Consider the following 13,324-nt stretch of genomic DNA (forward strand, 5'->3'; position numbering starts at 1 on the left):
TGATTGTAAATTGGAGTAACGACTTGGAATCGCATTGCCTTGGAACTGTTCGCTTGAAGTTTGAACTTGGCTCTGGAACTTTTTGATACAATTGCTTGTGGTCTTAGAAGATATTTTGAGAAGTGGAACTTGCTGCAACAAATTAATTAAATAAGGTTTGGAACTCTGCGTTACTGTTACCGAAATCAGTGGTTATTTGTGGTTCCTGGAAAACTGTATGTATTCATGAAATTTTATGTTATAAAATACGTGTAGAATTGCAAAGGTGTTTTGAACAAAATGGCGGATATTCACCATCTTGTTGAGGATCAAAAAGATTTATTTTCGAACTTACAGCGTACTGCTAGGTTATATAATTCGAGACAGAATAAAACTCATGGTTTAGCACAATCTGTTTTAGATGAAATAGAATCGAACTTTTTGCAATTTAAAGACGGGAATACACAATTATGCGCCGTAGTCCGTGATAATACTATTAATACAGAAAATATTCCGTACTTCAAAGATGATGTTTATTATAAATTTCAAGACGAATTTTTTACCCTTAAAAGCCAATTGCTTGATTTCATGGAATCTTCTGGTTCTCATTCTCGTTCTCCTGGAATTCAGTCCAGTACGTTTGCTGGTCCCTCTCATTCTAGAAATGAAACATTTGCTCTTCAGGCTCGTTTACCGAAAATTGATTTACCAGTTTTTAGTGGTGATTATCTAACTTGGATGTCTTATCAGGACATGTTCGTTTCGTTAGTGCATAATAATTCTGGCCTAACTGATGTTCAAAAATTTTGTTTTTTAAAAAATTCTTGTAAAGGAACTCCTTTGGACATCGTGAACGAATATCCAGCAACGGATTCAAGCTACAATTTAGCATGGACCGCTCTACAGAATAGATATCACAATAAAAGAAAAATAGTTGATACTATTTTTAAAAAATTATTTTCAATATCTGCTTCGGATGGCTCTTCGAAAAGTATTCAGACGATTTTAGATACAACCCGAACTAGTATTGCCCTACTGCGTACTTTAGAAGTAAACACCGAAGGCGAACATGCTATGCTTATTTATATGACTGTTAATAAGCTAGATATTCAGACACGTAAGGAATGGGAGCAATCGCTTAATGCCTCAACTCAAATCCCTCCAATTGAAGATTTGTTTAAATTTTTGGAAGCAACCTTTCGAACATTAGAAACTATTTCTGATCAGACTGAATCAAATCCTAATGCATCTTTTTCGAAACCCAAAAATCCACAACAACAAAATAAAGGTAAAAACAATTTTCGACGTTATGTAAATGCTGTTTCTACAAATACCGACTCCAACTGCCCCTGCTGCAATAAGCGTCACCTTTTGTTTAAATGTTTTAAGTTTGCTGCTTTAGCTTCTACTGAAAAAAGAGATTTTTTGAATTCAAAGCGAATATGTCGGAATTGCTTAGCCCCAGGCCACTTTAGTAACAAATGCCACGTAGACTCTCGTTGTCAAGTCTGTCAACAAAACCACCATACCACTGTTCATAATGAGTATTTCATAAACCGTGCTTCTGAAACTCCACCTTCTGAACCTGCTACACCTTCTCATACACCCTCGTCTTCTCAAGTGATTGAAAACGTTACCGCTCATGTCGTTGACAATAGTGAAACATTTAGTAGGAGAAAAAGGCCCCAAGTTCTTCTAGCTACGATGCGTGTAGTACTGAAAACCGCTCAAGGTGATTTTGTTTTGCGTGCTCTTCTTGATCAATGTGCTCAGGCTACATTTATCACTAAAAAGGCTGCTGATGCCTTAAACTTATCTTACAGAAGAAACTTTGTTGAAATCTGCGGAGTTGGTGGAAGTCAACCCACGATTTCAAAGAATTATGTTAATTTTTCTATTTTCTCAAGAATTGAAACCAATTTTAAAATCGATTGTGAGGCTTTGGTTTTATCGAAAATAACGGCATATCAACCTATGGCTATAAACGAAAAATTATTACCTGATTTGAAGAAATTTTCTTTAGCTGATCCTTCTTTTTCGAAACCTGGTGAAGTTGACCTTTTACTCGGAGGTGATGTATACGGAGATATCGTATTACCTCAGCAACATAAATTTAACGATGGTTTGTTCTTGCAATTTACACATTTTGGGTGGATAGTTTCTGGCCCTTCCCCTGATAACTCATATCAGCACACTATCACAGTAAATGTTTGTTCACTAGATAAACAATTGCAGTCCTTTTGGGAACAGGAAGAATTGTTGGAGAAAAAGGTTTTAACGGAAGAAGAAATCCTCTGTGAACAACATTTCAAAAATACTACGTCCCGTAATTCTTCTGGACGTTATACCGTATCACTACCATTTAAATCACTGCTTAAGGGCCTCCCACTTCCAGTCTTTGCACATACAGACTATGCAGCACTTTCTCGTTTGAAGAATGTTGAAACGAAATGTAAATTAAATAAGAACTTTGGAAAACTTTATACAGAGTTTATGGAAGAGTACGAACGTCTTGGACATATGGAAAAAGTCGGAATTTATCCACGTGATTTGAATAGAAATGGGTTCTTTTTGCCTCATCATGGTGTGTTAAGAGAAAGTAGTTCTACTACTAAATTAAGGGTTGTTTTCGATGGTAGCTGTAAGAGGTCTGCTCAATCTTCGTTGAATGAGGAACTAGTAGCTGGTCCTGCATTACAAAATGATTTACCAACAATTATAAATCGGTGGAGACGATTTAAAATTGGATTTCGGGCAGATTTGGAAAAAATGTTTCGACAAATACTTGTGGTACAGGAACAACAAAGGTTTCAACAAATTTTGTGGAGAAATAGTGGCTCTGAAGAGATATCAATTTACAAGCTCTCAACGGTTACTTATGGTACAACACCCGCTCCATTTCTTTCGATAAGGGTTTTACAACAATTAGCGTTGGATGAAAAGGAAAAATACCCATTGGCCTGTAGCGTGCTCAATTCAGATACTTATGTCGATGACGTAATTTCTGGAGCTGATAGTCTATCAGAAGCTTACCATTTGCATACTCAATTATGCAGTCTGCTTAATGAAGGCAAGTTTAATTTGCGCAAATGGACAACAAACTCAAAAGAATTGCTAGAATTGATTCCTGTGGACTACAGAGAAAAATCAGATATATTTGAACTAAATCAACCTAATACGGTGAAAGCTCTTGGACTTGAATGGAACACGGTAGACGACTGCTTTTCATTTAAAATTAATTTCGAAAATACATCGGTAGTTACGAAAAGAAGTTTGCTCTCAGATGCAGCAAAACTTTATGATCCTCTAGGCTGGCTTGCCCCTACTACAATTCTTGCAAAAATTGAATTTCAAAATTTGTGGTTGCTTGGCATTGAATGGAATGATCGCTTGCCTGAAGCTTTGGAGAAAAAATGGTTAATATATCGTAAAAACTTAAAATTTCTTGAACAAATTAAAATTCCTCGTTGGATCGGAACATATAGAGGGGCTACGGTTGAAATTCACGGCTTTTCCGATTCATCTAAGTTGGCATACGCGGCTGCTGTTTATGCTAAGACAATTTCTGATTCTGGTACAAAAGTGTATTTAATCCAAGCGAAAACTAAAGTGGGTCCTATAAAGCGATTAACTATACCTCGAATGGAATTATGTGGTGCAACTTTATTGGCTAAATTAGTAGATCGAATAACCTCTTCGCTTGATCAAGAAATTTCAAATGTTTTTTATTGGACTGATAGCACAACAGTACTTTCTTGGATTCGCGGTCAATCGTCTAGGTGGCCCGTATATGTTGGAAACAGAGTTGCAGAAATCCAACGCAGATCTCATACTTCTCAATGGCGATACATATCTACACGTGAAAATCCTGCTGACTGCGCTTCTCGTGGCATATCGTCGAATGAATTGGTTGAACATGAACTATGGTGGCATGGCCCTAAATGGCTAACTGAACCTTCAGAAAATTGGCCAAAACAACCTAAACTAAATCTGAATGAAACCGATGATATTTCTACTGACCCAACTTTAAATATGCATTCGATTGTAGCAGACGTAAAACAATATCCAGAATTATTAACAAGATTTTCTTCCCTTTGCAAATTAATACGCGTTACTGCATACATTTTTCGTTTTAAAAACAATACTCAATACAATAAAAAATCACAAATTAATGGTAACGGTAAGATGACAGGGTTTCTCTCAACCGAAGAGCTAAAATTTGCTCGTTTAAGACTTGTTAAACTTTCGCAAGAAGTGGATTTTCCACAAGAAATTTCTGAACTTCAAAAGAAAGGTCAAATTATAAAAAACAGCGCTTTAGCACAACTGTGCCCATTTTTTGATTCTTCTCAAATACTTAGAGTTGGTGGTAGAATTCAAAACTCTGACCTTGATTATTGTTCCAAACACCCAATTTTACTTAAGAAGCAAAATCCTTTGACTAATCTCTTATTTCTAGATGCCCACATCAAAACGTTGCATGGCGGTTTGATCCAAATGCAAGCTTATGTCGTACGAGAATATTGGATAATATCAAGTAGAAGTGTAGCTAAACGCATCTTGAGAAAATGTATAACATGTTTCAAATATAACTCAAAAGCAGCACAGCAGATGATGGGAAACCTACCTAGTGTTCGTCTTAAGCCTGCGCGCCCGTTTAAGCACAGTGGTGTCGATTATGCGGGCCCGATAGTTATAAAACAATCTACTGCAAGAAACTCGGTAACTACAAAGGGCTACATTTGTTTGTTCATATGCATGGCTACAAAAGCGCTACATTTGGAAGCAGTTACTAACTTGTCAACCGATGCATTTTTGGCAGCTTTTAGGCGTTTCGTGTCCCGTCGTGGTCCTTGTACTGACATGTATTCAGACTGTGGCACAAACTTTGTTGGAGCTAATAAGGAGCTACAAATTCTTTACAATCGCAGCAAATCATCGATCCCAGATGAAATAAGCGACCGTCTTGCCAAAAATGGTACAAAATGGCATTTTATACCTCCAGCCTCTCCAAACTTTGGTGGTCTTTGGGAGGCCGGCGTGAAGTCTACGAAACACCATTTAAAGAGAGTGATGCAAAATCGTATTTTAACATTTGAGGAGCTTACCACGCTTTTAGCTCAGATTGAGAGCTGTTTAAATTCCAGACCCTTGTGCCCTCTAAACTCAGAACCATCTGACTGTAATGCGCTCACTCCAGCTCATTTCCTGATTGGAGAACCTACTCTTTGCGTACCTGAAGAAGATTTATTGGATGTCAACATTGACCGATTAAATAGATGGAAAACCGTTGAAAAGCTGAAGCAGAATTTTTGGCGACGTTGGTCTAACGAATGGTTGTGTCGACTTCAAGCTAGGCCCAAGTGGCTCAAAATAACACAAAACCCTAAAATTGGTGATTTAGTGGTCGTATTTGATGAAAGAGGTGCTCCTGGAGAATGGCCGCTTGCTCGTATCCAAGACATCCATCCCGGCAAGGACGGTTGTGTAAGGGTGGTGACTCTATTTTCAAACAGAAAAATGTTTAAACGGCCAATTTCTAAAATCGCCCTTTTGCCCTCAAATGATTGTTTTGATGCCTTAGAGAACGGTTACAATCCTAAAAATATTGCTGATGATGATTCTTCCTCGGTTTAAGCACTGTCGTCCTTAGTGGGGGAGAATGTTGGTGAACAACTTTAATTATAATCTTTAGTAATTTTATTTCATACATTTATTATTTTTCTTCTTTTAAATAATTAAGTTATTTTTCTTATTTTTAATTCCATGGCTAGTGTGAACAATGCACATTAAAGCATACGCAGTTATTTATTAAATTTTGGTAGTTCTATTTAAATCTACTTACATGAGAATTTATTTGCTCTCATCAAAGTAAATGCATTAAAAGAAATAAGAAAAATACTGGTTTTTTGCTCACGCACTTTTATATTATGTATGCATGTATGTATGTACGTATGTTAATATGTAATATGCGTAAGCTATATTTAAATATCATTACGCACTTTTTTGGGGTTCTTTTTTATATTAAAGTATTATTGAACTTCACTTGCGTTTACTGCCTCGCTGCTAGCAGAAGAATTTAAGAACAAATTGTCTTGTTATACTTTAATTTAGTCTTTAATAAATAAAATAACGGTTGAATAAATACCCTACATATGAAAATAAGGTGTTTCATTCCGTTTAAACTAAAATTAAAGTAATTTTAACTTAAGAAAAGTTAAAATCTCGTACAGGGATAGAGTGTAGAGGAAAAGGTGGTGAAAGGAGGAGAAAGCTTTTAATTGACTTATAGGGAAATATTTGGTAAGAATTTCAAGAGGGTCGGTGCAGTGGTTTAGTCTTCTATAGATAAAAAATAAACAAATAAACATATATACATTTTTATATATATAAATATTACAACCTGTTGATCTAAGTTAAAAATTAAAGTTTTAGTTAAAAATTCGCTTGAATGAAATGACTGTTAAGCCGAATGATATTTCCATTTATATAGGAAAATATATAAGTACAATATAGACATTCAAAATAATACTTTATGGTTAAAATAATATTATTCACAACTTAGGGATATGTATTTTATAACATCCTTGCTTAAAGAATATTGTTTAAATTCATCATAATTTTTCCTTCATTAGATGGTTTTTAGTGACATGCTTTGAAAACTGTAGTCCCCTTTATTTAAATATGACAATGTTTACAAAAAATCGGACAACTAATTAAAAAGCTTTGCCTACAAACATAAAGTTTTTTTTGATTATTCATCGAAATAGTGATTAGGAAATGTTTACTAAATTTTTGTTATCTAGAGATCCACATGTTAACCAAAGAAAATTTTTTGGTTCTAGGGTACATAAGCATTACTATGAGATCAATCTTGTATAAAACAAATTTTATACATTCATGTATAAAATTGGAATTTTGAACCTCCATAAAAGACAATTCAAACAGAGTTTAAAATTTTCGAGAAACCTTAACTTGTTTGGGACCCATTTAAAACAATTTGAAAAAAAATGTTTAATAGAATTTCTGATTCTAAACTTAAAAATTTTATGAACAAATATAATTTATAGAGGCATATACATTAGGCATATAACTATTGACAATTTTTGCAAATATGCAAATTGGCATAGCATAGTCGAATAGAGCATTAAAAAATATAAAAAACCACGGTATTATTTTTTCGCGGTTTTTAAAAAAGTTCACGCACCAAACGCAATAAAGTTTTTCATGAAATATTTTCAATTATTTTGAAATACAATATATTTTATTTTAATAATAACTGCGGACATACTTTAAAAGATTATTTTTAAATAAGGGAAGTATCCCTCACAATTGGAAAAAAAATTATGAAATTATTTATATAATTTTTCAGAGAAAAAAAAAGTTTGATTTATTTTAGAAAAAGGTGTTGGTGCGTGATTTTCATTACTTGTACAACATTGGACATCACGTGATTAGTGATATGTCTAATATACAGTGGTGGCCACCAGTTTAAGACAAATACTTGAATTGTTTTCATCAACTGAATTTTAAGTGCGATAGAGCCAAAATAAAAGGACCTCTAAGGGTATGAAATTTATTATTAATGTTTCTTGTTTCTCAAAAATGTTTTGAAAAATCGGTAAAATATATTTGGACAAAGATATGTGGAAATACGTTGACCCACCTCAGCGAACATCCGCTGTTAATAACATGATATGAGCGAAACTAATGGAACTAAAAATACGAAATTTGGTCCGAATATTTCATAATAATAAAAATGTAATGATAAAATGTGAGAAAATATGTTTATTTAAAAATTTTGTAGAAATAAATTGTAGAAAAATTTTATGTGTTCTTGGTGAATATGTATGAATTGATACAGTCGAATAAAACACACTTATATGTTAAAACAGTCCTCATGCATACATATTTGTGGAAATATTTGAAAAAATAATTGGCAATCACGTGGAATTTAGCAAACAATTTTTGTCTTAAATTCCTGGCCACCACTGTACATATGTATATAAGCCCTGGTATCGAATGTTTAAAATGTAGTGAAAGTAACCTAAATTTTAAAATGTTCACTATATATTCCAACAAAATTTCTGTTAATTCCCTAACACTTTATTTGGCAATTATTTTATTTTTTCTTTCACAAAAGTATCCATAAATGTAAAAGCATACCGTTCAGAAAATCCCTATGGAAATAATAAACTTTATTTTTAACATATTGGTTAGAGTTTTTTCCACATGGTTATTTGCGCTGTAGAAAAAGATAAATATTTTAAAATTGTTTGTAATTGAAGTCATGTAGGTTGGCAAACCACAGGACATGCTCACTTGTATACATATATTCTTCATATGTAAATATTATATGCACAAATCATCCATTTATTTTACGTTTCTATATACATACGAGTAACATTCCAGGGAGTACTTTTCGGTCAAATATGCGAACAAAAAAGAACAGTCACATTCGAGTATGTGATTGTCTTTTACATTACAGTATTTTACAATACAATAGTTGTGTTAAAGTGTAAAACGGAAACATGAAGTAAGACTGCATAAAATGCGCGGGGTGTTAGCAGGATTCTTAAACAAATAAATATTTGTATGAAGTTAAATTTCATAAGAGTTTTTTTTTATTAAGAAATTTATTTACTAGACCAACCGTGTATATTTTTAACGAAATTTAATAAGTGAACACAGATTTAAGTTAGCGTAAGTTTGTTTAACTTTATATGTAGTAAATTAATTTTTTCAAGAATTAAAGAAAGGTATTTAAATATTATTAAAATGTTAACAATTTCGTGTTGACAATGTAAATATAAATTTATATATGTATTTTATTGTATAGAAATCCCAATAAACCAAACGAAATTATAACGATATCGACACGGTATCAGATATCATACATGATATCGTTCTCGTATCATAAACAATGAAGTTTAAATATCTTTATAATTTCGTTTTTTTAGGAAATTATGATATCGTTTTCACTATCAGCATTTCAGCTTTTGTATGTATGAAAATTTTTAATTTCCTTTTTGAATATTTTTCAAATGAAAAAATATTTGAAAACGATATTATGATAATATCGATTTCAAATAAAACATGATTTCATAATCGATCCCAGTACGTTATATCGTTTTCTCAATTTCTGGTTTATTGGAGATGAACATTTTTCAATTTGTTTTTAGAACAGGTCTTTTATGCTTCTAATACAAAGAAAGAAATGGAAACGAATTTTCAGTTTGTATTTTTATTTACTTTAAAAAGACCATGAAGTCCAATACAACAACTAAAATACAAGAACCTATTAGAACATAAATTCGTTTGTTTTGTGACAGTGGGAATTATTTACATGACCTAAGATGAACCTTCTATATATGAAACATGTGGCTAATATGAAACATGTGGCTTGACAAAAAACTAAATAAAATTTGCAACCTCTACATGCTACCCGATTTTGCTTAAGTATTTGTATTTTAGATGACGGAGACAATTAGACCTTTGGACAATCGAAAATCTAAGAAGTATCTTAATGGACATATGCAATTATTCCATTGCATACATAATCTAATTAATGAAATAACTGAACCCAGCAAATTTATTTTTTCCCGTTATACGCTTAACCCCCATTAACACGAAGTCTGGTTAGGTGCTAACTAATAGTTATACTGTCGGTTAAAATTATTTTTGTATGAAAACTGTCAGTATAACTATTAGTTAAAACATAACCAGACTTCGTGTTACTGAGGGTAAGAGAATAAAATTAGATTTTTTTAGGGGAAATAAAATTTGAAGCAGTAAACTGGAAGCCAAAGTATAAAATATATTTAATTAGGTACAGCAATGTGCATCTGTAATTTTGTTAAGGAATTAAACAATTTAATTTTATAAGATTAATATGTTTTCCCACTATCTTAATAATAGAAATAAGGTAAGTTTGTCTTACATTTTGGTCCATAACTCTCCTTCTACTTGACAGATCTTGCACATTTCCAATCACCAAAGCAAGAGTTTTTAAGTCCACGACCAATATTTCGATGTGTTGCGAACGCAATGAAAAAATCAATATACTGTTTACATAGTACATATGCCATAAATTTAAACAAAATTGAAAATATGTGCTTATAAGAGTTACGTATGAGTAACGTATTTAAAATTATATGTGGAGTGATATTAGTCATACGCAGTGTTTAGCCTTTTTGAGGCTAAATTTATACTTTTTATTTACTCTTTAGTCTTGAACTTTTGATTTTAGCTTCGTATTTTTTTTGGCTGAAAAAAAAATTTCGAGACTAAAGAGTAAATAAAAAGGCTAAATTTATATTTGTAAGCCATTTTCATTTTAATTCATTACTTTTCAACATACTGAAGAATTGTTCAGTATTAAAAGAACAAATAACAATTGCCAATATCAAGTGCTTTAAAATTAAATAGATTATTTTGTATCTGAAAGCTAAAATGTCTAGCAAAATCTATTTCGAGACAAAATTTTTATTATGGTTAAATTACCAAAAGTAAATAAATCATTTGTAAGCAATTCAGCGCATCCAACAAAGCTGTTTTCTGATTTAAAATTTCTTCTACATAGTTTGTGTTTTGAAATTGTAATACAATGCAAGGGATTTGATCCATTATCGTTCCCAATTGAAAATTGTTTAATGTTTTCGCCACATTTTTCATACCAGTTCAAAGAATGAGAGATGAAATAAAGAATGGTTTAATTAGTGAAGATTATGAAAAAATAATGAGGTAAATTAAATTAATTTAGCAATTGCGACAAAGATTACCATATGAAAACTCTTCGAAAAATCGATTTCTTATCCTTTGATAATACAGTTAGGGCCATTATTACAACTTGCCATTATGTTCGTAATAGTAATAGGTAACTTTAAGAAATAGAAAAAGTTACCCTTAAAGTTAACTTTTACCATTACGAACAGAAAGGTAAATCCAAAAAAAATATATTATGTCATATTGATAGAGAAAAATTAAACTGCTAATGAAATTACGAAGATTAAGGCTCAGGGGCAGAATATTTTAAACTACAAATGGACAAATATAGAACCAATAATGTCCATTTTTTGATCATAGACTAATTTGCTTCATACTCGTTGTTGAGCGGTGATAGTTAAATGGCAGATTTATTTATTTAGAATTTTGTTAAAAAATTTACTATTTTCGATTAATTCCTAAAGTAGGGTGCACGTTTATATCGATTTAAAATTATTAATTTTTGTAGCTAGATCTTATCTATGTATAGATAATTAAAAAAAATAACTAAAAAAATTAAGTAAAATTTTTGTCAAAATGTATGCATTTTCATACTTATTTTAAAACCTTGAATAAAGTAATATTTTTAGAATATTTGCAAAAAAGAAAACTAAATAAAGTCAATGAAAAATTCGAAGTTTTCAAAATTGAAACATAAATAACATTTAAAGTATAAGAGTTAACTTAATGAAATAAACAAAAATTTGTTCTATCCTAAATATTTGCTTAATAACAAGCTGTAAAAAACTTTGAAAACTTAACTTTCTTTCCGGAGAGAGCACAAACTTAACTTTCTGTGTACATCAGTAGGCAGTCGGAACAGGAGTTCAGAATAGACAGATTTATAACCACTTTTCTGCAGCTCGAACACATTGAGACGGATTATATGGGTTTTTGGGACCAGCATATGGGAGGAGATTATAATTGGTGTGTAGTGAGGGAGACAAATGCAAATATTTATAAAAGCTGTAAAAATACAGTCCATTTTATTTTTTTTCTTAGGGTTTATATTGATTTTGTCACTCCGTTTGTAACACATAAAAATATTTGTCGCAGACTCACATTAGTATACATATTCTGGGTCTCGTAAGATTCAAACACGATCTAGATATGTCCTTCCGTCTAGCTGGCTTAAATTTTCCACAAATACTCTCTGTTGATAAGATTTGTTTGGTATTGAAAATGCGTAATATCAGTCCATGATTTCAGCTAGCCTCCATGCAAAAGTCCCCTAGGTATAGACTTTTAGCAGTCATAAATGTGTTGGCTATGCGGAAATCCTGTATAGTATGGCGAAAATCGGGCAATATTTGTACCCATATATGTTCTCTCTCAGAAAATTACTTGTCTTATAATAACGAATATCGTGATAAAATTGGACATAAACAAGTTTTATATCAACCTGAATTGTTCTACCAACTTTTGTGTGGATCTGTTAATAATTCACTCTACGTTCCATATAAGAAAAATAAGTATGTATAATAAGGTGGATCTTATTTTTTTATTTTCGATTTTTCAAAAACAAAGGCCAGTTTTGTGTGAGGTTACAATAAAAAAATTTTAAAACGAGCTCGATCGGGGGTCTACATGTGAAAAGCCGAATATAGTTATTTGGCTATCACTGCTCTTAAAAGTGAACAAAGTATGAAAGTTCTAAAACGTGAACAATTTCTTGGAGGATTTTTTGGTTTTTTGTTATATTTTTTTAATTTAGAGAATCGACGAATTATAGTTCATATTTTTTGTTTATGTTAGACATGTTAAAACATACAAACGTGAGCGAAAATTAAAAAAGTATATTGTGAGAGTGAATAGTTCATCTTTTCAGTTAAAACTAATAGTAGCCCAGGAAAAACAAAGAAAATAAAACACTTAAAACTAGAACCTAAAGACTACATTTTTGAATTTCAATAGCATCATCTACGACAAAAAAATATTTGAGATCACAACATTTATTTGATTTAAAATGCGGAATAAGTATTGAGATCAAAATTGCCATCCAATAAAGAATTTATTGGTATATTTTTCACACTGGCACACTAAAATTGGAAGTGCGAAAAAGAATTGCTCGTTTTCTGGGATGAAGCACGAATTGCGACTCAAGACAAGTCTTTGATAATACACCTAGTTGACAAATTGTACCAGGACTGGAGGAAATTGAAAAAGAGCAGGACCGCATAAGGTAAAAGAGGAAAAGTTTGTCTAAGAATCAGACAATCTCTTCTATATTTCCCATGTTAATGCATTCACAGCGATTACAATAGAGGAGGATAGAGAGTTTTTGATTGCGTAGAGCAAGAAAAGCCCAGACAGCATGATTGGAATTGACATGACTCTTTTGTTTTGCCAAAGTCCACAGATATATATGTATCATATGCTAAGATTGTAGAGATTATGGAAAGAAGCCGTTTTACAACTTGTAGTATCGTGCAACGTTTTAAGGCAACATCAACACTTGAAAGTGCTAAACATACAGGTCGTCCTAGATTCTTAAGTGAGCGGAAATACAGTCATATAATCAAAAAGGTCAAGTTATGTCCAAAAATATCTTCAACACAGGTTGCTGCAGAGATTAAAGAAG

The 13,324-nt window shown here is 32.0% G+C and overlaps 1 protein-coding gene across 1 annotated transcript; it reads left to right on the plus strand.

Moving 5' to 3' along the window:
- Positions 1-279: 279 nt before the first annotated feature.
- On the plus strand, positions 280-5,616 carry LOC135963802 (uncharacterized). Its single transcript, XM_065515794.1, has one exon. The coding sequence runs from the start codon at positions 280-282 to the stop codon at positions 5,614-5,616; it is 5,337 nt and encodes a 1,778-aa protein (XP_065371866.1).
- The last annotated feature ends 7,708 nt before the right edge of the window (positions 5,617-13,324 follow it).

The sequence above is a fragment of the Calliphora vicina genome, chromosome 1 (assembly GCF_958450345.1).
Source record: "Calliphora vicina chromosome 1, idCalVici1.1, whole genome shotgun sequence".
In the NCBI taxonomy this organism is placed as follows: domain Eukaryota; kingdom Metazoa; phylum Arthropoda; class Insecta; order Diptera; family Calliphoridae; genus Calliphora; species Calliphora vicina.